General features: G+C 32.7%; 2 protein-coding genes and 1 long non-coding RNA gene across 4 annotated transcripts; 1 reads left to right on the top strand and 2 right to left on the bottom strand.

Annotated features, from left to right (window-relative positions):
- Nucleotides 1–1337: 1337 nt before the first annotated feature.
- Nucleotides 1338–6460, bottom strand: LOC107416809 (vacuolar cation/proton exchanger 5-like). 2 transcript variants are annotated; one of them, XM_016025346.4, is made up of 13 exons: nucleotides 5905–6460; nucleotides 5546–5692; nucleotides 5187–5453; nucleotides 5027–5094; nucleotides 4814–4842; nucleotides 4204–4400; nucleotides 3892–4104; nucleotides 3582–3716; nucleotides 3349–3465; nucleotides 3200–3253; nucleotides 2486–2602; nucleotides 2102–2198; nucleotides 1338–1833 (listed from the first exon to the last, which is right to left on the bottom strand). In XM_016025346.4, the coding sequence occupies exons 2-13, from the start codon at nucleotides 5615–5617 to the stop codon at nucleotides 1805–1807; spliced, it is 1395 nt and encodes a 464-aa protein (XP_015880832.2). In that variant the 5' UTR covers nucleotides 5618–5692; nucleotides 5905–6460; the 3' UTR covers nucleotides 1338–1804. The 2 variants fall into 2 exon arrangements, with proteins under 2 accessions (XP_015880832.2, XP_015880834.2); XM_016025348.4 differs by having other exon boundaries at nucleotides 5187–5438; nucleotides 5905–6457.
- Nucleotides 6461–14783: 8323 nt separating this feature from the next.
- LOC107416789 (uncharacterized) lies at nucleotides 14784–16025 on the bottom strand. The gene is made up of 3 exons (XR_009638527.1): nucleotides 15965–16025; nucleotides 15268–15392; nucleotides 14784–14930 (listed from the first exon to the last, which is right to left on the bottom strand). It is a non-coding gene; the product is annotated as an uncharacterized LOC107416789 (long non-coding RNA).
- A 281-nt stretch (nucleotides 16026–16306) lies between these two features.
- Nucleotides 16307–19730, top strand: LOC125422058 (transcriptional adapter ADA2a). The gene is given in 10 exon segments (XM_060816733.1): nucleotides 16307–16314; nucleotides 16543–16630; nucleotides 16924–16990; nucleotides 17434–17496; nucleotides 17702–17915; nucleotides 18343–18410; nucleotides 18413–18571; nucleotides 18574–18598; nucleotides 19211–19370; nucleotides 19484–19730. Coding segments are annotated over 10 exon segments (990 nt in total). The 3' UTR covers nucleotides 19622–19730.
- The last annotated feature ends 436 nt before the right edge of the window (nucleotides 19731–20166 follow it).

The raw sequence follows: 20166 nt of genomic DNA on the forward strand, positions 1-20166 counted from the left end.
TAATTTGTATAAAAAAAGTAAAACAAATATATAGAAATTTTGATGCACCCGTGGGTATAAAATCCCACTCCCAGTCCGACTATGACAGATGGATATGTGGATCAATTGAGGATGCGTAGGAATATTTTTTGGATCACTCTTGTTCTTTGTAAATCTTTTCAAAATGTTCATAAAAGGAATATTATATTATTTTAAAAAAGTTTTTTTTTTTCAAAAAAAGAAAAAGGTAAAGAGCTCATACTTTTTTCTACAAACTAGATTCTCCAAGTAAAAAAAGAGAATACCAAATTTCTTTTATACTTTATTTCTCTCCTTTTTGAACTTGACTTTGTTTTTCTCTTGCTTTTTTTCACTGTCGTTGCTTGGGCCTTAAGCCAATTCAAATCCAATCTATACATATATAATTTTTAAAATATTTTGGTTACACTTGTTAAATTTTTTAATAATTTTAAATTATTTAATTAAAATTATAAATAATATTGATGGGTTAAAAAATCAAATCGACCTAAATTGAATTGGTGATGGTCGGTTAAATTCAATTTGGTATTTTATCAAAATTTAGTTTAATTGGGGAAAAAAAAAAGGTCAAAAACCGACTAAACCGATCTGATATTGATTCCTAATCATTACACTTTCTATCCTTATCAAACATCTTTTTAATTGCTGTTTTCTTTTGCAAATGGAACTTTCAAATTGCTATAATTCTTAATGGCTATCTCTCTTAACATGAGAGGTGAATTAAAAATAGTGGAAATTTATTATTTTTTCATTTTGTTTTTAATATCCTTATGGACCATCCAGTAATTCATTCATATTTATTATTCAATCCTTTTGTTTCTATTCACCAAAAAAAGAAGAATCCTTTTGTTTCTAGATGTTCAACCATAACAATTAACACCACAAAGAAAAAAAATAGTTCAATTTGGCTGAGCACTATTCTAAAATAATCATATTCTAGTTTGAATTCCCACTGCACATAGTGGCGCTAAATTTTGTGTCAAGAAGAGTCAAATGTTTACACGGTTTGTTCAGTCACAAAAAGCATAACCACCATTTACAATAATTTCCTTGAACTCCAAACCTTATTTCAGACTTGGTCTTTGTTGTATTTCTTTCTTTTCTTGGCTGTTTTTAAGGCTTTACTATTTTCTTCATTAAACAAGCAACAAATTTGGCACATCAAATGCATAATGGATAAGTTGAAAAATGCTTCAAAATTTTCATACCAGCTTGCCACTAAAAGAGGTTGCTGGTATTCTCATCCCCTGACTCTAAATTCATGAAAAAACAGTAAAACAATTTCCATATTGATAAGTATATGTAAAAACTCACATCAGTAGTAGAAAAAGCCAATAGTAGATGAAGAACTTCAAGAAAAAGTAAAATTATATAACAGTTTTTCAACCAAAAACATTAAGCTTTGGGAATTGTTGTGGGTGAGGTTGTTGGTAACAATGGAAAAAAAAGGAACAGAGGAAAATGACTTTTATCCTTGCTAATTTTACATTTTTAAATTTTGTACTATTCCTACTCTCTGAATATCAACATGAGACTATAGCCTAAATTTAATATTCTTCATTGCTCCAATATGGTGAGGAACAGAAATTAAAGCTTTCCACCGGCCGATTTGTCAAAATGTCCACAGAATAACGTCTTATCCTGGTTTACCATGGTGCAGTTCGACTAGGAAGACTATACAGTGACAAAGCAAAGCTTGAGGTTTACAAAATAATTCTGCATTGGCTAAATTTCAGGCTGCTCTACAAAACCATTCTTCAGATGCTATTAGTTTCACCAGTCCCAGTCAATGACTAGGTTTTGAGGGCTTATCTTCTGCCAAAAAAAAAAAAAGTGCATTGAGTTTTTTCTTTTTAGTTAAATAGGCATGGGAAAAGAAGTGGACTTGTAAAACATAGACTAAACAAGAACAATCATGCAAAGGTAGAAGTAGAATGGAAGCAAAAACAAAACAAACAAAAAAAGGTAGAATATTCAAATCCATGTGAAGCAAGATCAAAAAAAGCAGTTCCTGCATCATGTCCTGATATTGTCTGTACAAAATGCAAAATCAATTTATTGGAGGCAAGTCAGAAATCCTCACCTACTGAAGTAGGATCTACATGTACGAAGTAACTTGCTGCGACTATAATGTAGCAAAAGATGAGCATCAGTCCTTTAAAATAATTAGATGTTCCCTCCTGCAACTCAAAATTAGTTTTGGTGTGAGGAAATTCTTAGAAAGAGACATTTTTGCAGACAAAGAAACATCACTAAACTTTATAGAATACAGTCGGCGTTCCAAGCTTGCCAATCATGGTTTAAAATATCCAGCATTCAATATCCTAAGGAGCATAATATTACAATGTAGAATGTTTTCTTCCAAATGAAAGTGGTTGAATCTTTTTTTTATTATTATTTATTTATTTGTCCTTTCTTTTCTTTGTTGGGAAAAAGAAACAACTTGTTCAAATCACAATTGACAAACCTGAACCATGAAAGCCACCACTAGAACAGTAATGAAAAGCGAGGCTGTCTCAAAAAGTTGAAAATTCAAGTCCATGGGTCTTCCAATCAGCCACCCTACAACCACACAGAAGGGAACCTGCAGGAAAAACACTAGAGTACTTAGACAGATGAAAATAGAAATAAAACCTAGCTAAGAAACATTAAAAAAGTATACTTTATCCAAACAGGGCCTGTAACAAATATCAGATACCAAGATAACCATTCAAAATACAATCCGAAAACTAAATGAGAAAGAAAGCAAGCAGTTTGCTCTGCAACTTTAACAACCAAGTAAGAGAAAGAACATGAAAGAAAATATTTCAGTTCATCAACAGAAGCACCTATATGAAAAATTTCTGCATCCATATTTGATACAGTAAACGCACTGAAAATTCTATATGCCTAAGGAGAAGAGTTAAGTCCATATGGCATGAATGAGGTGTCAAAGCCTTCTTTAAGAGGGCTGAGCAACATATCAACAATATAGGGGGCTAAATCAGCAGGCAAAATAAAAGAGGTGGACTATATTAGTGCATTTGTTTAGATGAACCTGAAATGCAAATAAATAACTAACAGCAGAAACATACTCTGTGTACCTAAAAAGTCAAGCATAATATAAGAACCAAGAAACAAACTTGTTACATGTTTTCAAAAAGAAGTAAACAAGTCTAAATTCCAGAAGGTTCAGTCTTACCCCAAACATAGAAATCTGGGTTGATGAGCCTATTGCCACTCCCAAAGATATATCCTTCATGAGACATTGAACAAATTTTAATTAAGTCAACTTAAAAGGTGGTAAGTCAAGCTTAGTTGTATTGTGACACCAAAAGAAGAACCACTTACAACTTTGTCTTTCATTGCAAACATAACAGCACCTGCATGCTCTGCTGCGTTCCCAACAATTGGAAGCAGAATAACGCTAATAAATGCCACTGGAACATGCATTTTAACAGATGCTCCCTGAGATTGATCACATTTGATGTAAGAGTCTCCCATTATATAAGAGCAAAAGAGAGATGAACATTACATAGAGAAACTGTAGGAGGTGCAAATTGTGTATAATAAGAAATATTTACCTCTATGGCATCAACTAAATATTCAGACAGGATTGAAATCCATGCAGTCAAAATGGATAGCCATATAATTGCTTCCCACTTAGAGATCTCAGGAGCCTCATCGTCGTCTAAATCTGCATCATTTTGGTTTTCCACCTGGTTTATGTCATTCATAACTCACCATCATTAGCAAAAGTGGATATTCAAGAGAACATACCGGCATTCAAGAGTTTAAGGAATGATAGAACGAAGTCAAAGCATTATCTATAAGTACATTTGTATATAGAATACAGATTTATACATGGGGGAACAGAGAAAGAGACAGACATACCTCATTAACTGGGACATATAGATTCTGCTGGCTTTTGAGCTGAAAAACAAGATAGGCAGCATATGCCACAAGCATAATGCAGCTGGTAAACCTTGAAAGGGCCAACTCAGACTTCCCAAAGTGTAATTCTGTGTGCGTAGAATGGAGGACAGCCGGAAACAGCAGGCCCATGACTGCCATCAATAGCAATCCGGAGTTTACTGTTGCTGCTCCCTGAGAAAAAGATTTGCACTTTTGAGCTTTAGCATCCATGATATGTATATGACATGGGACAGAGAAAGAGCAACTGATATTTTTCTAATGTAAACATACCTTGTTGAACACTTGTTCCCTCTTGGAATACACAAGTCCACCAGCGAAAAATGCACATCCAAGAACAAGCAGCATATTTGACAAAATTGATCCCAATAATGACTGTTGAACAACACGGGTCATGCCATTTCTTAGAGCATATATTGAAATTATCAACTCTGTCGCATTTCCAAAAGTGGCATTTAGAAGACCACCAACTGCAAAGTTGACATCAACATTCAGAAGTTATCTAAAAAGAAGCGACTGGTTATCAAAGATTTTTTAAATTAACAAAGTAGCCTCCTGGGTCCTGTAACTAATTCTACCAGGCAATTGGGAAAAAAAGAAACTGAAGAGCCAATATAAGCCAAATAAACACACCATCTTGTGCTTGTGCTTTTATCAAGATAATGCAATCAGATCATACAATCGCTTGGAATGTGATCGTACATTTTCCTTCAAATATCAATCGATGCCATACCTTTTTGCTAAAACAGAAGCTTAAAATTTTATATACTTGTGGAATTTGGCATCAAGATGAGTTTAAACCAAAGTTTCTAAATTACAAAATTGAAAAACATGATGCGAAGGGCAAGAACGAAGACTGAATTGAGATTGGCTGCAAAATTACCTGTAGGTCCAGTATAGCAGGCTAGCTGCCTGCATCAAAAGAAAGCCAGAGCTGTATTAGGCACTCATCAATACACATATTCTATATATGTAAGTGTGCACTCAATATAATCCTAATATGCTGTGAAAACAAAAATTATGATGCTCAATAAGAATTCAAACAAAAACTATATGTGAAAAAAATAAGATTCAGGATATTATCTGGCATACTTACTCTGTAGCATAACCCAGACGCTCAGCCAAAGGTACGATGCCCAATAAGCTTAAAAAGAAAACCCAACCCTGAAAGACACATGAATGTTTAACTTAAAACCATACATTCATGTAATAATTCAGAAAACTATCGATGGAAATACAGCTAAAACAGAACTCACATGATGGCCTGAGAATTTATCAACCACGATTGCTAGAGGTCCAAAGGGCATCAATAAGTTGATTTTGGCAGAGAATACTACAATCTTGATACTTTCAGCCACGCTGTTCCTCATGAGTAAGGGAGAACAATGGTCTGAACCACCAGAACCCAATGATCTATGGGCAGCCTCGTCATAGGAATGTTTCTTTCTGCCAAGAGATTGGGGACTCACTAGGCTCTGATCCTCATATTCGAGATCCAATGCTCTGATCTGCGGATCCAATACCTTTTGATATAAATATTTCATCATTTCCAACAACAAAAGGCCTTTTGTTATGTACCATAATAAAGATGCTTTAGGATGAGAAAATAAGTTACCTCTGCATTAGAGTGGATCCTGACCAAGGGTGAATCGTTGACGTTGTTGTTTTTGTTGTTGTTATTATCCATGGTAAACTACTATGCCTAAAAAGCAACCAAAATCCCATCTCCAAACATGGGCATGACTGCTAACACATATACTATCTGTAATGGCACAAATTAATAAGCATCTGTCATAATATTTCTATATATATAAATATTGGACAACAATGAATTTACATATAAATATATACACATAACAAACCCAATCAATCAAATTTGCAAAACAGAATCATTTTCTCAAACACCCAACAAGAAAAAAACCAAAGGAAAAAAAACAAAAAAGGTTAAGGCAAGTATAAAATTAATTAACTAACCTTGAGATAATGAAACAGAGAATTAAGAAGTAGGGGTGGGTTAAACCAGAGGATTTTCCAATATAAAACAAAATTCAAAGCAAAACAACATGAAAGACGATGATGACGATGATGCAAATGGGCAGTGCTGAAATTGAGCACAAACCATTTCCTACAAAATGATATCTTTTAAAAAAAAAAAAGTATAAATATTGATTTTTAAGAATCAAACAGTAATGGGTAATTAGAAGAGGAAGAAGAAAGAAAAAACAAAGAAAAATGGAAAAGAAAGGTGGTTAATAGGCAAAACGAAAATAAAAGAAAGAATAGGAAAGAAAATTAAGGTTGAAAGAAGCAGGGGAACGTAGATGGTGATCCACAGCTTAACCAATCGAACCCGCCATTGACGGGGTTACAAAATGCTATATTTATATAATTTTAATATATATATCCTATTCTAGGACATGCAACGCACATTCCATGTTTTTTCTTATTTTCTCTGACTGTTTGGAAAAAATGGGTCTTTGTTTCTCCTCGTGAAAGCAGTCTTTAGAAAATTTCCTCACCTTCTCCGTCAGAATCGGAGAGAGAATTTTTTTTTTTTTTTGGTATTTTTTTTTTCGAAAATCTGATTGATTGACTGACTGACTGACTAATACTTGCTCTCACATTTTTCATATCAATTTTATTTATAATAAATAAACCTTTTAATTTCCTTGTTCTTCATGTCACTGCCAGCATCACAATCACAAATCACGTACCATTACTATTTAATATTTATTGCCTTACCATGATATATATATATATATATATATTATACCATATTGATGCTTGCCCGTTGTCAACAACTCAAAGTCTAGTTTATTTTTTTAAAAATAAAAAAAAAAACTTTAATGCGAATATTATATTTTACAATCATAATGAAAAACCGCCTTATTAAACACAAATTTTTATGTCACGGACAATCATGTTTCGGAAAAAATGATTATGAATTATAATATTTAATATAAATAAAAACCGAATGACCAAAACAAGAAAAAAAAAAAATTGCCCATCAATTCAGAGTATTTTATTATTAATCATAATATCTATATATATTTAGAAATAATTAAATATATGTAAGGAGGAAAAGAATAATTTACCTTTTCTTTTTTGGATGAAAGGATTAATTTACTTTAAATCGAATTAAAAAGAGAATTCTCTTAGCACGGGCTTTTAATGAAGTAGATATTGAGATACCATTGTATGTATATAGGAATAAAAGCATGAGCATTATAAAACGCCAACAACCCCATCATAAAACCATGTGTTGGTGATCCCCTATTCCGTTGTCAATATATACAGGACAGTTATTTAAGTTCGAATTTATATATTTCATTAAAAAATAATAAAAAAATTGAGCATGCATACACAATGCTTTCTATCAACGCTAAAAATATAGCTTTTTTATTTGTAGATTATTTACCAATTACGTTATAAAATTTTACTACAATTGACATTAGCATATCTACATCTTAACATGAGTGATAACACTTATGGTAACAAATCTACTACAATATATATATATATATATAATTTACGATATGAATATTGTGTATTTCTCACAAACTTACATGCAATCTTGAGTAGAATTATAGAATAACTGTGTGTATTTGCAAATATCCATGCAGTAGAAAGATTATATTAATGAATATATTAAAACGTGAGAAATCAAATTCAGAATATTTGTTTAAAATTTGAGAAAATAGTGATTTTACCATTAAAGTTTTTCTCAAGACTACAATTACAATTTGAGTACACTATTTTATTTTTTTTTGGATACCCTTTCATATCAATACCAAATTATTTTTTATATATTTTCAAATGAAAAAAGATCTGTACATAATTGATATGCATATTTATATTTAAAAAAGGGTGTAAATTCTAAAAATCTTTTATTTATACCCAATTTTCCCATACAAGACAGATTCTGAGACATCGCCACATTAAATATATGGATAATTTTGCCAATTTCATAGCAATCATATAGATAGAAAGCATAATTATATTTTGAACATATCATAGAAACAAGTCAAACGCGGCATACACAGCCAAAAAAAAAAAAAAAAAAAAAATCTGGTATAGTAATTCAGTGCTTTTAAGGACATTAAGTTACAGGCCTAGCATTTAAACAAAATGACAACTCAATCTATATATATATATATATATGCAAATTAATCTGATATGATTACATAAATTAACATATAATATTTTGTATGGAAAAAATAAATCTGGGAAACCAATTAAGAATTATACAGGGGCTTTTGACTCTTTCGCTCTCTATAAATAAAGAACCATACATCTACTTATTGTTTCTATTGAAAAAACAAAAACGAAAAGCTATTTTAATTGAATATTTTCAGTCATGTTAAGCTATTCTTTGAGAGCATTCATTGTGATCCTAATGGTACATACGCCTCTTATAGTTGTCTCATTAATGTCTTCACAACCATTCAAATCCTTTGCAAATCTACAGGGACTAAGCAAGGGAGACACAGCCAAAGGTATCTCCGAGCTCAAACGCTACCTCAATAGGTTCGGATACCTAAATTTGGACCAGGCAACCTTAAACGACGTCGTTGATGACCGTTTCGACGATGCCTTAGAGTCTGCTTTGAAGCTTTATCAGAAATATTTCAATTTGGAGATTACTGGGAAGATTGATTCTGATACCATCAAGCAAATGATGCTTCCAAGGTGTGGACTTCCTGATGTTGTTCATAGGGTTAGCGGCCAACATATGAGACATAGTTATGATATGATGAGTTTCTTCGATAGGGTTTCTTTATTTTCAGTTTAAATTTCGATGTTAATTGAGATGGAAATTATATATATATATATATATATATATCTATATATGTGTGTTTGTGTGGATTTTCTTTTTTAAAATGTTGCAAATAATCATTGTAATGGAGAAAAGAGTGGAAAAGAACCATATTAATCGATTATTCTTCTCAAAGAATAGATATTTTTCTATTTATACACTTTCTTTTTTTTTTAATAAAATATACACAATTAATAAAGTGCAAAGTTCGAATTTGAATAGTTTATTTGGTTTATGTACAAAATTCACTGCAAGAAAATATCACTAAATCACTTTAGCCCAAAACATAAACCAAGACAAGCACATGATTCGTTTTGCTAATTGCTTACTTTAACCCTTGGGGTACAAAATGTAGATACCATATAAGAAGCTAATCGAATTCGAGACGAACAAAGTAAGGGCGTGATCTGTCCGTACGTTAATCATTCAAAGTCTATGTAGCATGAGTCCTCTGTGGATTGTTACCAGATAATCAATACTGTTTGAAAAAAAACAGAGCATACAGCTACAAGAATGCAAACCCCACCACACCCAGCAGCACACGCACATGGCATAAGCAATTATTTAGGGTAATTACATTTTTACATTTTACCAACAATTGTTTAGGTTGTTTTCTTCTCTGCTTTTCACCAATAAAACCCAGATTATATTACATTTTTACTTGCACCTGAATTAGACACTAGCAGTGACAAATTGACAATCTGTCTCATCAGTGATGTACTGAATAATATGGTACCCCAAACAATTGTCTTAACAGCCTAATATGGAAAAGCAGCAAAAGCAGAAGAAAGAAAAAAAAAGAAAAAAAAGAAGTGATTCGAAGCGCACCATCTCAGGAATTAAAAAATGACAATTTTGACACTACAATAGAGCAAAAAAGATAAGAAGCAATTAGTTTTCTTCCCAATATAGAAAGCCTCAATTTTACCAATGTCTTACCCAGCGGCCATCATACAAATAAAGCTTGTACCTAAGCAGAAACTAATCGACATAAGTAGAAACTAACACTAGACAAGCTTCATTACAAAATTTTCTATTTGTTTTCCTTCCCAATGATACATTCATAATTTATGAAATGCAAGGGGTGTAATTCATTAAGTAAAATCGTGGGCTCCGTGAAACTTATCATGAAGCAGATTTAGCATAACATCTTTGCTTGCAACATAGATACCCATATTAGCAACATAGATGAGCCTATGGCCACTCCCAATGATATATATATATTCCTACATGAGACATTGAACAAATTTCAGTTAAGTCTAACCGAAAAAGTCAAGGGAAGTATAAAATTAATTAACTAACCTTGAGATAATGAAACAAAGAATTTAGAAGTGGGTTAACCAGCGGATTCTCCAATGCAAAACAAAATGCAAAGCAAAACAACATGTAATATGATGATGATGATGTAAATGGGCAACGCTGAAATTGAGTAAAACCCATTTCCTTCGAACCAAAATCTTCAAAAAATATATAAATATTGATTTTTAAGAATTAAAAAAAAAAGGGTAATTAGAAAAAGAAGCAAGAAAGAAGGAAAAGAAAAGTGGTTAATAGGCAAATGAACCAATACATTATTGGTATTCCCATGAACCATGTATAATGCTTATTGCACATATATATATATAAAGTAATTTTATGGTGTGGACCATCATCCAAAACCAACGCTATGCGGACCATCTGCATACGCGTCAACTTTGAGTGCAATCCAAGTGCGGTCCACACCGTAGAAACTCTCTATGTATATATATATGAAATGAGTTCATAAAGTAACATATTTGTAACAAACGCAAACAATCAAGAATCCATTTTATTGAAAGTCAATTAATTACAAGGTTCTATTCACCAAAAGAAAAGAATGATTTACATTGAAGCTAAACGAATTACAAGAAGAATGATTTACTCAAGTGCACCTTTTTGATCATCTAATCACTTTATGCCAATCCCTTGTTTCAGCATAAATAGGGAGGCTTTTCCACTGAAATTTATGAGGCGCATATCACCTAATACAGCAGTCTCATCAACAGCATTTTCAATCTATGCCATGTTTCTTTCACTCTCTATATTAATAGCTGGAGAATTCCTTGAACCAGGCACTTGAGAAAAACTAAAGGCTTTGGAAATTGTGGTTTGAAAGTTCTTATTCTGGAGCTTTCTTACAACTGAAGGGCATTGAAGGAATAATCTGTAGTACTTTTCTGAGTTTATTATGCTTGCATATCGTATATGTTTATTATGTATATCAAGTTTTTTGTATGTCAGCTTTTTGTGTCTTACAAAAATGTTCTCCAAGCTTGCATACCATCTGGGTTTGTTATATATATCAAGCTTTTTATCTGACCTTCAAAAAGCTTTTCCAAGCTTGCATATTATCTAGGTTTATTATGTGTATTAAGCTTTTTACTGAATCAGATTTGATGGCAAAATCATCACAACAAGCTTGCATAATTGTATGTAAGCTTTTTGTAAGACAATTTATTATGTAAATAAGCTATTCGTAAGACAGCTTTTTATGGCTTTATTAAAAATCAGCAAGCTAGCTTGTTATGTATATTAGTAGAATTTGAACCTAGGTTTTTAAGATTTTGAGCTCTAATATCATATTAAATTATCACTGATCCAAAAAGCTTAAATTGGTAGAATATAAATTTATTATATATATCAAGCTTGATATAAGCTGTTGGAATATAGGTTTATTATCTATATTAAGCTTGTCTAACATTCATCTTCACTTGTCGAACATTTTGGTCCTTACAAGTGTCAATTTTTCTTCATTTTGATCTTTACAAATGTTAATTCTTTAAATGTGTGGTAATGTAATGGTGATGAAATTTGATCCTAAAAACTATCAAGCTTGATATATGCTGTATCCCCTCACTTGTAGGCCGGTTCTTCTCCATTGTGGTCTTTACAAGTGTCAATTCTTTAAATATATCATAAAGTGAGGTTTTCTCCCTCATTTGTTGGCCATTTTGGTCCTTACTAAGTATCAATTCTTCTCCATTTTGGTTCTTACAAATGAGGTGGTAACATGATAGTGGTTACCCTAACTTGTAGGCCATTTTGATCCTTACAAATATCAATTCTTCTCTATTTTAGTTCTTACAAATATTAATTTTTTAAATTTGTGGTAATGTGACGGTGGTGAGATTTAATCCCCATTTTAATCCTTACAAGAGTCAAATGTGATGATAGTTTCCCTCACTTGTACGTTATTTTGATCTTTACAAGTATCAATTCTTCTCCATTTTGGTCATGTACCTTATATGTGTCAATTTTTTAAATTAAGTGTGCAAGTGTCAATTAACCCTCACTTATAGGCCATTTTGATCCTTACAAATGTAAATTTTTTCTAAAATTTTGAATACCTAATTAAATTATCACTGATATCAAAAAGATAAAATATTAAAATATAGGTTTCTTATGTATATCAAATTTTTTGTAACAGCAACCAAGAACAAAGAATGAAGCTGGTGAAAAAGTGCTTACCTCAACTGTGGAGCTATCATGGATTCTAAAGTCAATAAAATCTTTCATCTTTCATTCACTAGATTGAATAACCAATTCGTCTCAGCATCTACACCAAAAGTGTCGTTCTTCCTCAGTTTGTTTGATCAATTTCTTGGTGTTGAAATGCTTTGTTGGTGTTTCATGAAAGTATATGGATTTTCGATTTTCTTGGTCTTCGAGTGATTTTTCAATATGGCTCACAAAAAGTTTTGATAATGGCTAGTAGGACGTTGGGAGTGGGCTCGTTCCATGGGTATTTTTAATATAGGATTAACATTAAATAAAGGACACGTGTACTATTTTATTATTATTATTATTATTATTATTATTATTATTATTATATTTTTCTGAAATGAGTGAAAAAATTCTAATGCCATGTCTTCACAGTCAAAATTCTTCTACCAAACGGTGTCCCCAGCATCAATTTTCTGATGTGGCAAGAGATCCTGCCACATGCACAACATTTTAGTCAAAATAAATTAATTTACATTTATTACACTAATTAAGGACACGTGTAATATTATAATATTATATATATATATATATATATATATTTTTGTTTTTGAAATCATTGACAAAATTCTAATGCCACAACTTCACGGTCAAAATTCTTCTATGATACAGTGTTTCCTGCATCAATTTTCGGATGTGGCAAGAGATCCTGCGACATGTACAACATTTTTGCCATATCAATAAAATAAATTAATTTACATTTATTAAACTAATTAATAAATGTAAAATATATTTTAACTTAAACAATATGTATTAACTTTGCTTGTTTTTCTAAAAAAAGTCAATGATTAATCTAAAACTTTTTATCAGCATTAAAAAAAAAAAGTTAAAATCTTTAGTCTTTATATAAATATTAAAATGTCTTGACACACCTAACAATCAATTAAAGATGTGGAGTACTATCTCATAATTCATAATCAGCTTACAAGCCTTAAAAGCTTTTACAATTTATCTATGCAATCACAATGTTCCCAATGAAAAACTCAGGCAATTAAAGTCATCATCATCTCTGTAAACATCAAGTCTTGAGTTCAATTCAGGAATATAATGTCTTCAAAATACTTAACAAGAAAAAAGTCACTTAAAAAATGAGTGGAATACAGGTATCTTTTACGTCTTCCCTCTTATTTAAAACTTTTTTTCTCATTAAAAGAAAAGGAATAGCTGGTGTGCCAATCAATTATATGCTTACATTTGTTCAGCTGGATGCATGAATAATGGCATACACAGAGATCATATTCAATAAATATATATATATATATATATATAGACACTTTCTCATACTCCTATAAGTTGATAAAAAGCATTGTCACAGAAGTGAGACCATTAAATTAGGATTCCAGGACCCTAATAATTTACTGTACTATGCACAAAAAAGGAAATTCACTATTATTATGTACCAAAGGAGTTTATGATGTTGTACATTTCAGTTTATCATCAGTCTCCTGCTAGCTATCAAATTTTAATAACTTAATTCATCCATTTTATGACACTAATAATTTACTGTGCTACTGATTTATTATCATTATCCTTACTATTGATTTATTATCATTATCCTTTTGATACTCTGTTCCGGTGCTTTTCTCCTCTAAAAATTGTCCCATCTGACAGGAGACTCGGCTTCCTCGAGAGAAATAACCACCATTTGCTCCCATAGGCCAAAATAAAGACTAGAAAAGCCTTTTTCCTGCCTAATCTCGAGCAGTCACCGATCGAGAAAATGGCACATGAAAGCAACAGAACATCTGGAAGCTGACAAATTAAGATGACAACCTCCCATTTTTTAACTCAACCCTTCATCTCATTTCCTAATATCTTTGTTGATCATACAGTTATTTGTTTACACCATCTCAACCATATTCAAATATATAATCTCCATTCCTCGTATCAATGATGAACATATCTGCATTGATATTCCAGCACATCAACTTCATGCAACCAACACTTCCACGTAAAGTCCTTTTGGAGCCATATGAATTCAAGAACAATATTTAAATGTCATCACCACCTTAAAAACTTATTTTAAGCATGCTCTGCCTCAAGTGAAACTTAATTTTTGCAATGTCAACTGATATGCCAGCGGTGATACTAATGGATGTTAAAAACAAATAGATTTCGAGTTCTTTTCACTCTCATTGAAAGGTATCAGAATATAATTATCATATAACTATGTCATATCTGAATCGACCAAAATATCAAAGGTTGTCATGATTCATTTTCTCAAGCTTCAGCAGCAGCTATCTCAGAATCCAACTGGCTTAGTAGTTGCTTATTTACATGTTTTACAAATGACATCATGTCAAAAATGATGCTTGGATCTACATCAGCACACCTCATTTTGTCAACCCACAAACGTGTTCTTTCCTATTCACAAAAAAAGAAACAGCCAAGCTCATTTGAGATTCCTCTTCTGCAGTGGCATCCACTATACAGTACCTACCCACCTACAAAACAGATCAGATCATTGGAGAACTTACGAGCTAGAGACAATTGATGACTGCAGAATGCAAAGAATAGTCTGATAAATAAATTTATGTCACCTTTGTCAATGTAATTATTACAGGGAACCCAGGTCTGTCAAATTGCAACAATTTGTCATCGCTTATGTCAACCTCTGGTTCCTCATCACCTGAGGCACCGGCTGCAACATGAACCCTTGGGATGCCTGTATTGCTCAAACCAGGAAATAAATGGATTAATACAAAAACTATCAACCGTGAATTTTATGAAGCCATCAAGGAGGAGTAGATAGAGGAAAGCTGCAGAACTTTTTTTAATATCATGTCTTTAACGAGAAGCAGTCAACAAAGGAAAGGTCTGGAACAGAGAGATTTTTTCCAATAGTTCAATAATTCTGCTTCGATAAGTTATTTAGAACACTTCTGTGGCTTATTTGATTGCCAGTTTTTATCAATAGCCAGCAAATTCCATTTTGACCTATCCAGTTTAATTGCATAAACAAAAATAATGTGTGTAAATACAAAGGAAATATAAGAAACTACCTTAACAGCAGCATGTAGGGCATCTAGCATATTTCCACCTGAACTAATAACAAGGCCATCAATGTAAAGATCCCAACAAATCCTTCCTTCGACAACTACTAAAGATGAAAGGGAAATTCCAGCACCTGAAGACAAATTACAAAAACCTCTATATAAGATCAAAAGGGGTAGAGAAATAAATGTAATACAGAATTCATACATATTTCCAGTTGAAAAAATGCAAATGTGAAAAGGCAATTTTATGGTCACTTTTTTAGTGTAATGAGAATAACCAGCTCCACTTTTACCACCAAAGAGACAACATTGACGAGCAACTGATAGTTTCATTGACAACTCCTCACCTCCTTTACTCTATGGTCATTTGTCAAAAATCAGCTTATATAGAACTAACAGTAAAAGAGTAGTACTAGGAAGTAGCAAAATTTATAACCATCCTTTGCAACATGCTACCATAAAGACACAAAAGCAATCAACATATGCATGAAAAGTTAAATTTCATTTCACTACATAATGAGGGAAGGCTTCAAACCGGTTAGAGCATGTGCATGAAAAGCTAAACTTCATTATATGTTTCAGCAGAACTCTTTATAACAACATTTCCTTACAAATAATAATACTACTTCAATCAATAATAGTGAAAAGGAAATCTATATAACCTTAACATAGATATTAGAAGTAAAATAAATGAGTCCACAACCTCAAAAATTGGTGCTGCAGTTGGACTGCAATCAACATATGTAGCGACCTTCCCTTTAACTTCCAAAATCAATTAAATTGAACAGAAAAAGGAAGCGAGGGAGTACACGACCAAGACCTTAAATTTACCTTCACACTGGCAATAACATCAGTGGAACCCATCCTGACCCTTGCTGAACCATTTGCCTGCAATAAGGCCATAAAAATCAGAAAATACATAAAAATTAGTAGAAGTTCATGAGGTCAGCCAAAAGAACTATCTAAAATAATATAAACCAACTATTAATTTCAAAAAGCATCAACATCATAATGTACCCGGGGAATGACACCAGTTTCAACATAGATGGACCGGTAAGTTAATCGTTCCGACCATCAATGTGCAGGTCTTGAGCAATACCACCTTAAATGAAATGCTTTTCTCCTAGAGATAGTACCAAATTTAACTTTCTTTCATTTTGTTATTATTTCAGTACCAAATTTAAAAATGAGTCTGTTTTGTTGAAATATCAATTTAGTAAGTTAATAATTAGTTCGAGTGTTTTTGAAGAGATTTTCTTGTGAAAAATCATAATTGAGAAGGAGATGGTTTGGTTCACAACAGGACAATTTGGCTTTTCCACTTATATGTCCAGATTGGAATGCAGACGAAGAATCATTACTTCTGGAGGTATTTCTGTTTTCTTGTTTCATATTTTGCTTTTTTCTTAATCCACTTTGTTTTATTACTTTCTTTTTGTTTTGTTTTGTTTTAGTTTATGGTGATTTTTCTGCTTTTCATTGTATCTCTTAGCACTTTGTGTTTGAAACTTTTGCACTCTTTAGGGTATAATGCTACTATATGCATGAACAAACCCCCCCCCCCCCCCCCCCCCCCCCTCTCTTCAATGTCAAAACGCCTGCACACAAACACACACACAAAAACGTCGCTCTACCAACTGTTTTTATGATTTTTCTGCGTAGGACTTGTCCCATGTCATGAAAAAGAGCAGGGAGCAGCTCCTTGCCATGGCCAAAGAATTCAAGAAAGGTTAGTTTGCCTTTGATTTCATACATAATTAATTTTTACTTTATATATGATCTCCTTAAACTGTAGCAACTGTTGCTCCTATATATTGAGTTAGAAAACCTGGTAATTTTCTGGCCAAACAGTTAAAAATTTAGAGAGTGTCAGAAAGTAATTGTGCACACTTAACGCGGCAATAATTTTCTCTGGAAATCCTATTCAAGAAAAAGCAGTAGGTATTTCTTGCTATACTTATATTTGCATTTCTTTGGTTACTTCTTTTATAGATACCATGAAGCAAGCCTTTAATGTAATCCATTCACTGTTCTTGTTTCTGAAAAATTATGTTTTTTTTTTTTTGGTGATTGTTCTTTACTACTCTTTGTTATTAATGGAACGATGTATAAAATTATGTGGATTAAGTTTTCTCATTTTCACCTTTTTTTTCCCCCTCTTTTTCGCTGCAGAAGTTCCAATGCTTGGGAAGGTTACAGTGGAAGAAAGAGTCCCCCCTTCTCAGAGAGAGTCAAGTATATATATATATATATATATATCCATCATTTTACGTATTCTTGGTTTGAATGCAGTTGCTTAATTTTTATTTATTTATTTATTTTTTGGATGTTCCCAATCCAATCAGATATGACGAATCAAGAAAAGGTTTCCTCAATCTTCAGCTCGCTTAACTTCTGGTACAGAAACCAATATTCTTGAGACTCTTAACTTCTGGTACAGAAACCAATATTCTTGAGACAATGTTTCCTCATGGGGATTTCTGTTTATATATTTTGTATGTGTCATGTACAACTGACAAAGCATGTATCTTATTGAAATCAAAGGTAGGTACAGGTTCAGTCTTAGGTGCAGTGAAGAAGACATCTAACAAAATCCAGATCAATGATGAAGCTAAAGCAGAAGATTTGCTTTCTGAATTACATCTTATGTTACGGTCATTGCTTATCTAATGCATTTTCCCTTGGGTTGATCCTTATGACTCCAAAGTTATCAAGTGCATTACATTGGAATGTGGCATTTATCTTGAATTTTGATATATGTTTCAATATTGGTTGTAAGAAGCTAACTTGAGCATCACAAGCTTGCTGTAGCACATAAAAACTTGCTGTATAGGGCATTGTTTACTTATGTTAAAAGTCTTTTTTTGGATTGAGTTGAGTTCATTTGAAATAATATAATTTATAAAAGTTAAAGATAAAAACTTTTCTGGTCAATTTGTTAGAGTAAAAGCTAAAAACTTTTCTGGTCAATTTGTTAGAATCATTTATTCACATATTAAAAAAATAAAAATAAAAATAAAATAAAATCAAAAAACAAAAACAAAATGATGATATTTGCATTCCATGAATGAATTGGTAAAGGAGCCACAAGTTGAATTTGTGCGGAATTGCAAGTAAAACTCAGGTGGACTGGAGTATCGGAGAGAAAAAGCTCGGTTGTCGGGGGTTGAGAAACCTTTTAAGATGGAGTTGAGTGGCTACAATTCCAAGAGGCAGGAGTTCGAAATTGAATATGACAATGATGCAGAGCAGTTGTTGGCAGATATGGAATTTAAGGATTCTGACACCAATACTGAGCGTGAATTAAAACTACAGTACTGCATATTTACTCAAAAAGGTTATTCAAATGTATGCTTATTTCACCTAAGAAACAATTGAGAGCTTAGGTCGATTGTCAGTATAGATCTTTTAACAAATACCTTAAAATGAAAGAGGGGATGAAAATTGTAATTTGCCTTTGGGTTAAAATCTTATTTACCATATTCATGGAGCAACTCTGATGTTCAATATCTGTCCTTTGTCAAACCAGACATGCATATATGCGCACATAGTGTCTACAGTGAGATTGGTCTTAAGGTAAGACCGGCAACAATGGTCCATAAAGTGTATAACATGCTTCATAAGTGGGTAATATTATACCATAAAATGAGTAACATTTCAAATTTTGGAATGTTACTCATTTCATGGTTAACGATACATATCTATGGACCATGTTACATACTTTATGGGCCATTGTTATTGGTCTTACCATACATCCAGTCTCACCGTAGAAATTTCCGCATGTTGGTGTATGCACTTTGGAAGTCTGGATTTAACGTACTGTCCATTGTGTGCTTTAATTCTGGTGATTAAAATTGTTTGGTTTAGTGTATTTAGCTGTTCAAATGAATTTTCGTGATTATTAATACAGCTTTTGAACTTCCAAAAAAATACTGCAACCTTTCAATAGACTTGATGAGAGGAAATACAAGAAAGACTTCACATTGGAAAGAAATCTGTTTTATCCTGACCCTTTTGAGAAAAATCTCTCACCAGAAGAGAAGGAGATGCAACTGCAGAATAAGGCTTTCATGCAGTATCGAATTGTCAACAGGATACAAGATCTTCAGGTGTGATGCAGGCAACACCTGACCTCCATGTATTTTAGTCAAGTTATCATTCATTATGAAGTCAAAAGTATATATTAATACTTTGTGGTTTGGGCATGGTCTTATAAGCTAAGATCCTGTGTCACTCACCTAATTACAAATTTGCAAGCAAGCTTGAGCTGCTGGTTGCTGAACAGTTAATGAGGCAAATAGGTTCATTGAACAGAAGAGGAAGAGGGAAACCAAAGAAAGGTGCACTTAGAATTAATTAGGAGAGTTCTCGGGCTGGTCCTAGTGGTAAAGGTGCAAAAAGCCCTATCATGTCAATGGTGAAGCACAACGGCCCTCGGGGACTTGCCAGGGGATCCACACATTACATCTTGGTGGTAAGGGATCAACTTTAACATCACAACCTGTTATTGCAAGCTCCTTGGATGATTGGGACAGCACTGGGTTGCTAGGGTCTGAACTACTCTCTCATACTATAAGATTTATCATCATTCCTCAATTTATATTTGCTTTGGACGGATTGTAGTTCACAGTATCTTGTATATTTGCTTGCGATGGATTCTAGTTAACACTATCTTCTACTTTTCTGTATTAATGTCTCTCAATCTCATAAAAGACTCGGTTCCATGCATCCAGGTCAAACAACTTTGCTGCCAGATCCGAATTCTACCTTGACATTATCTCAACATGCTCCAGATCATATCCACAGAGATGTTGTGGAAAGGCAATCTTACTTAGAAATCTGATGCTCATAGCCTTTTCAATGTTGAACCAAGCAAAGTTGATAAGATTGACGATATGGTCATGA

This window comes from Ziziphus jujuba, chromosome 4 (genome assembly GCF_031755915.1).
Source record: "Ziziphus jujuba cultivar Dongzao chromosome 4, ASM3175591v1".
NCBI lineage: Eukaryota > Viridiplantae > Streptophyta > Magnoliopsida > Rosales > Rhamnaceae > Ziziphus > Ziziphus jujuba.

What these genes read in the sequence shown, in the direction of transcription:
- LOC107416809 (XM_016025346.4), bottom strand. Translation starts at nt 5,617, where the DNA reads ATGGATAATAACAACAACAAAAACAACAACGTCAACGATTCACCCTTG. An exon ending in CGTCTGGGTTATGCTACAGA is followed by an intron (nt 4,843 to 5,026) that starts GTAAGTATGCCA and finishes CTTTTGATGCAG; the next exon opens with GCAGCTAGCCTGCTATACTG. An exon ending in GGGAACAAGTGTTCAACAAG is followed by an intron (nt 4,105 to 4,203) that starts GTATGTTTACAT and finishes TCTTTTTCTCAG; the next exon opens with GGAGCAGCAACAGTAAACTC.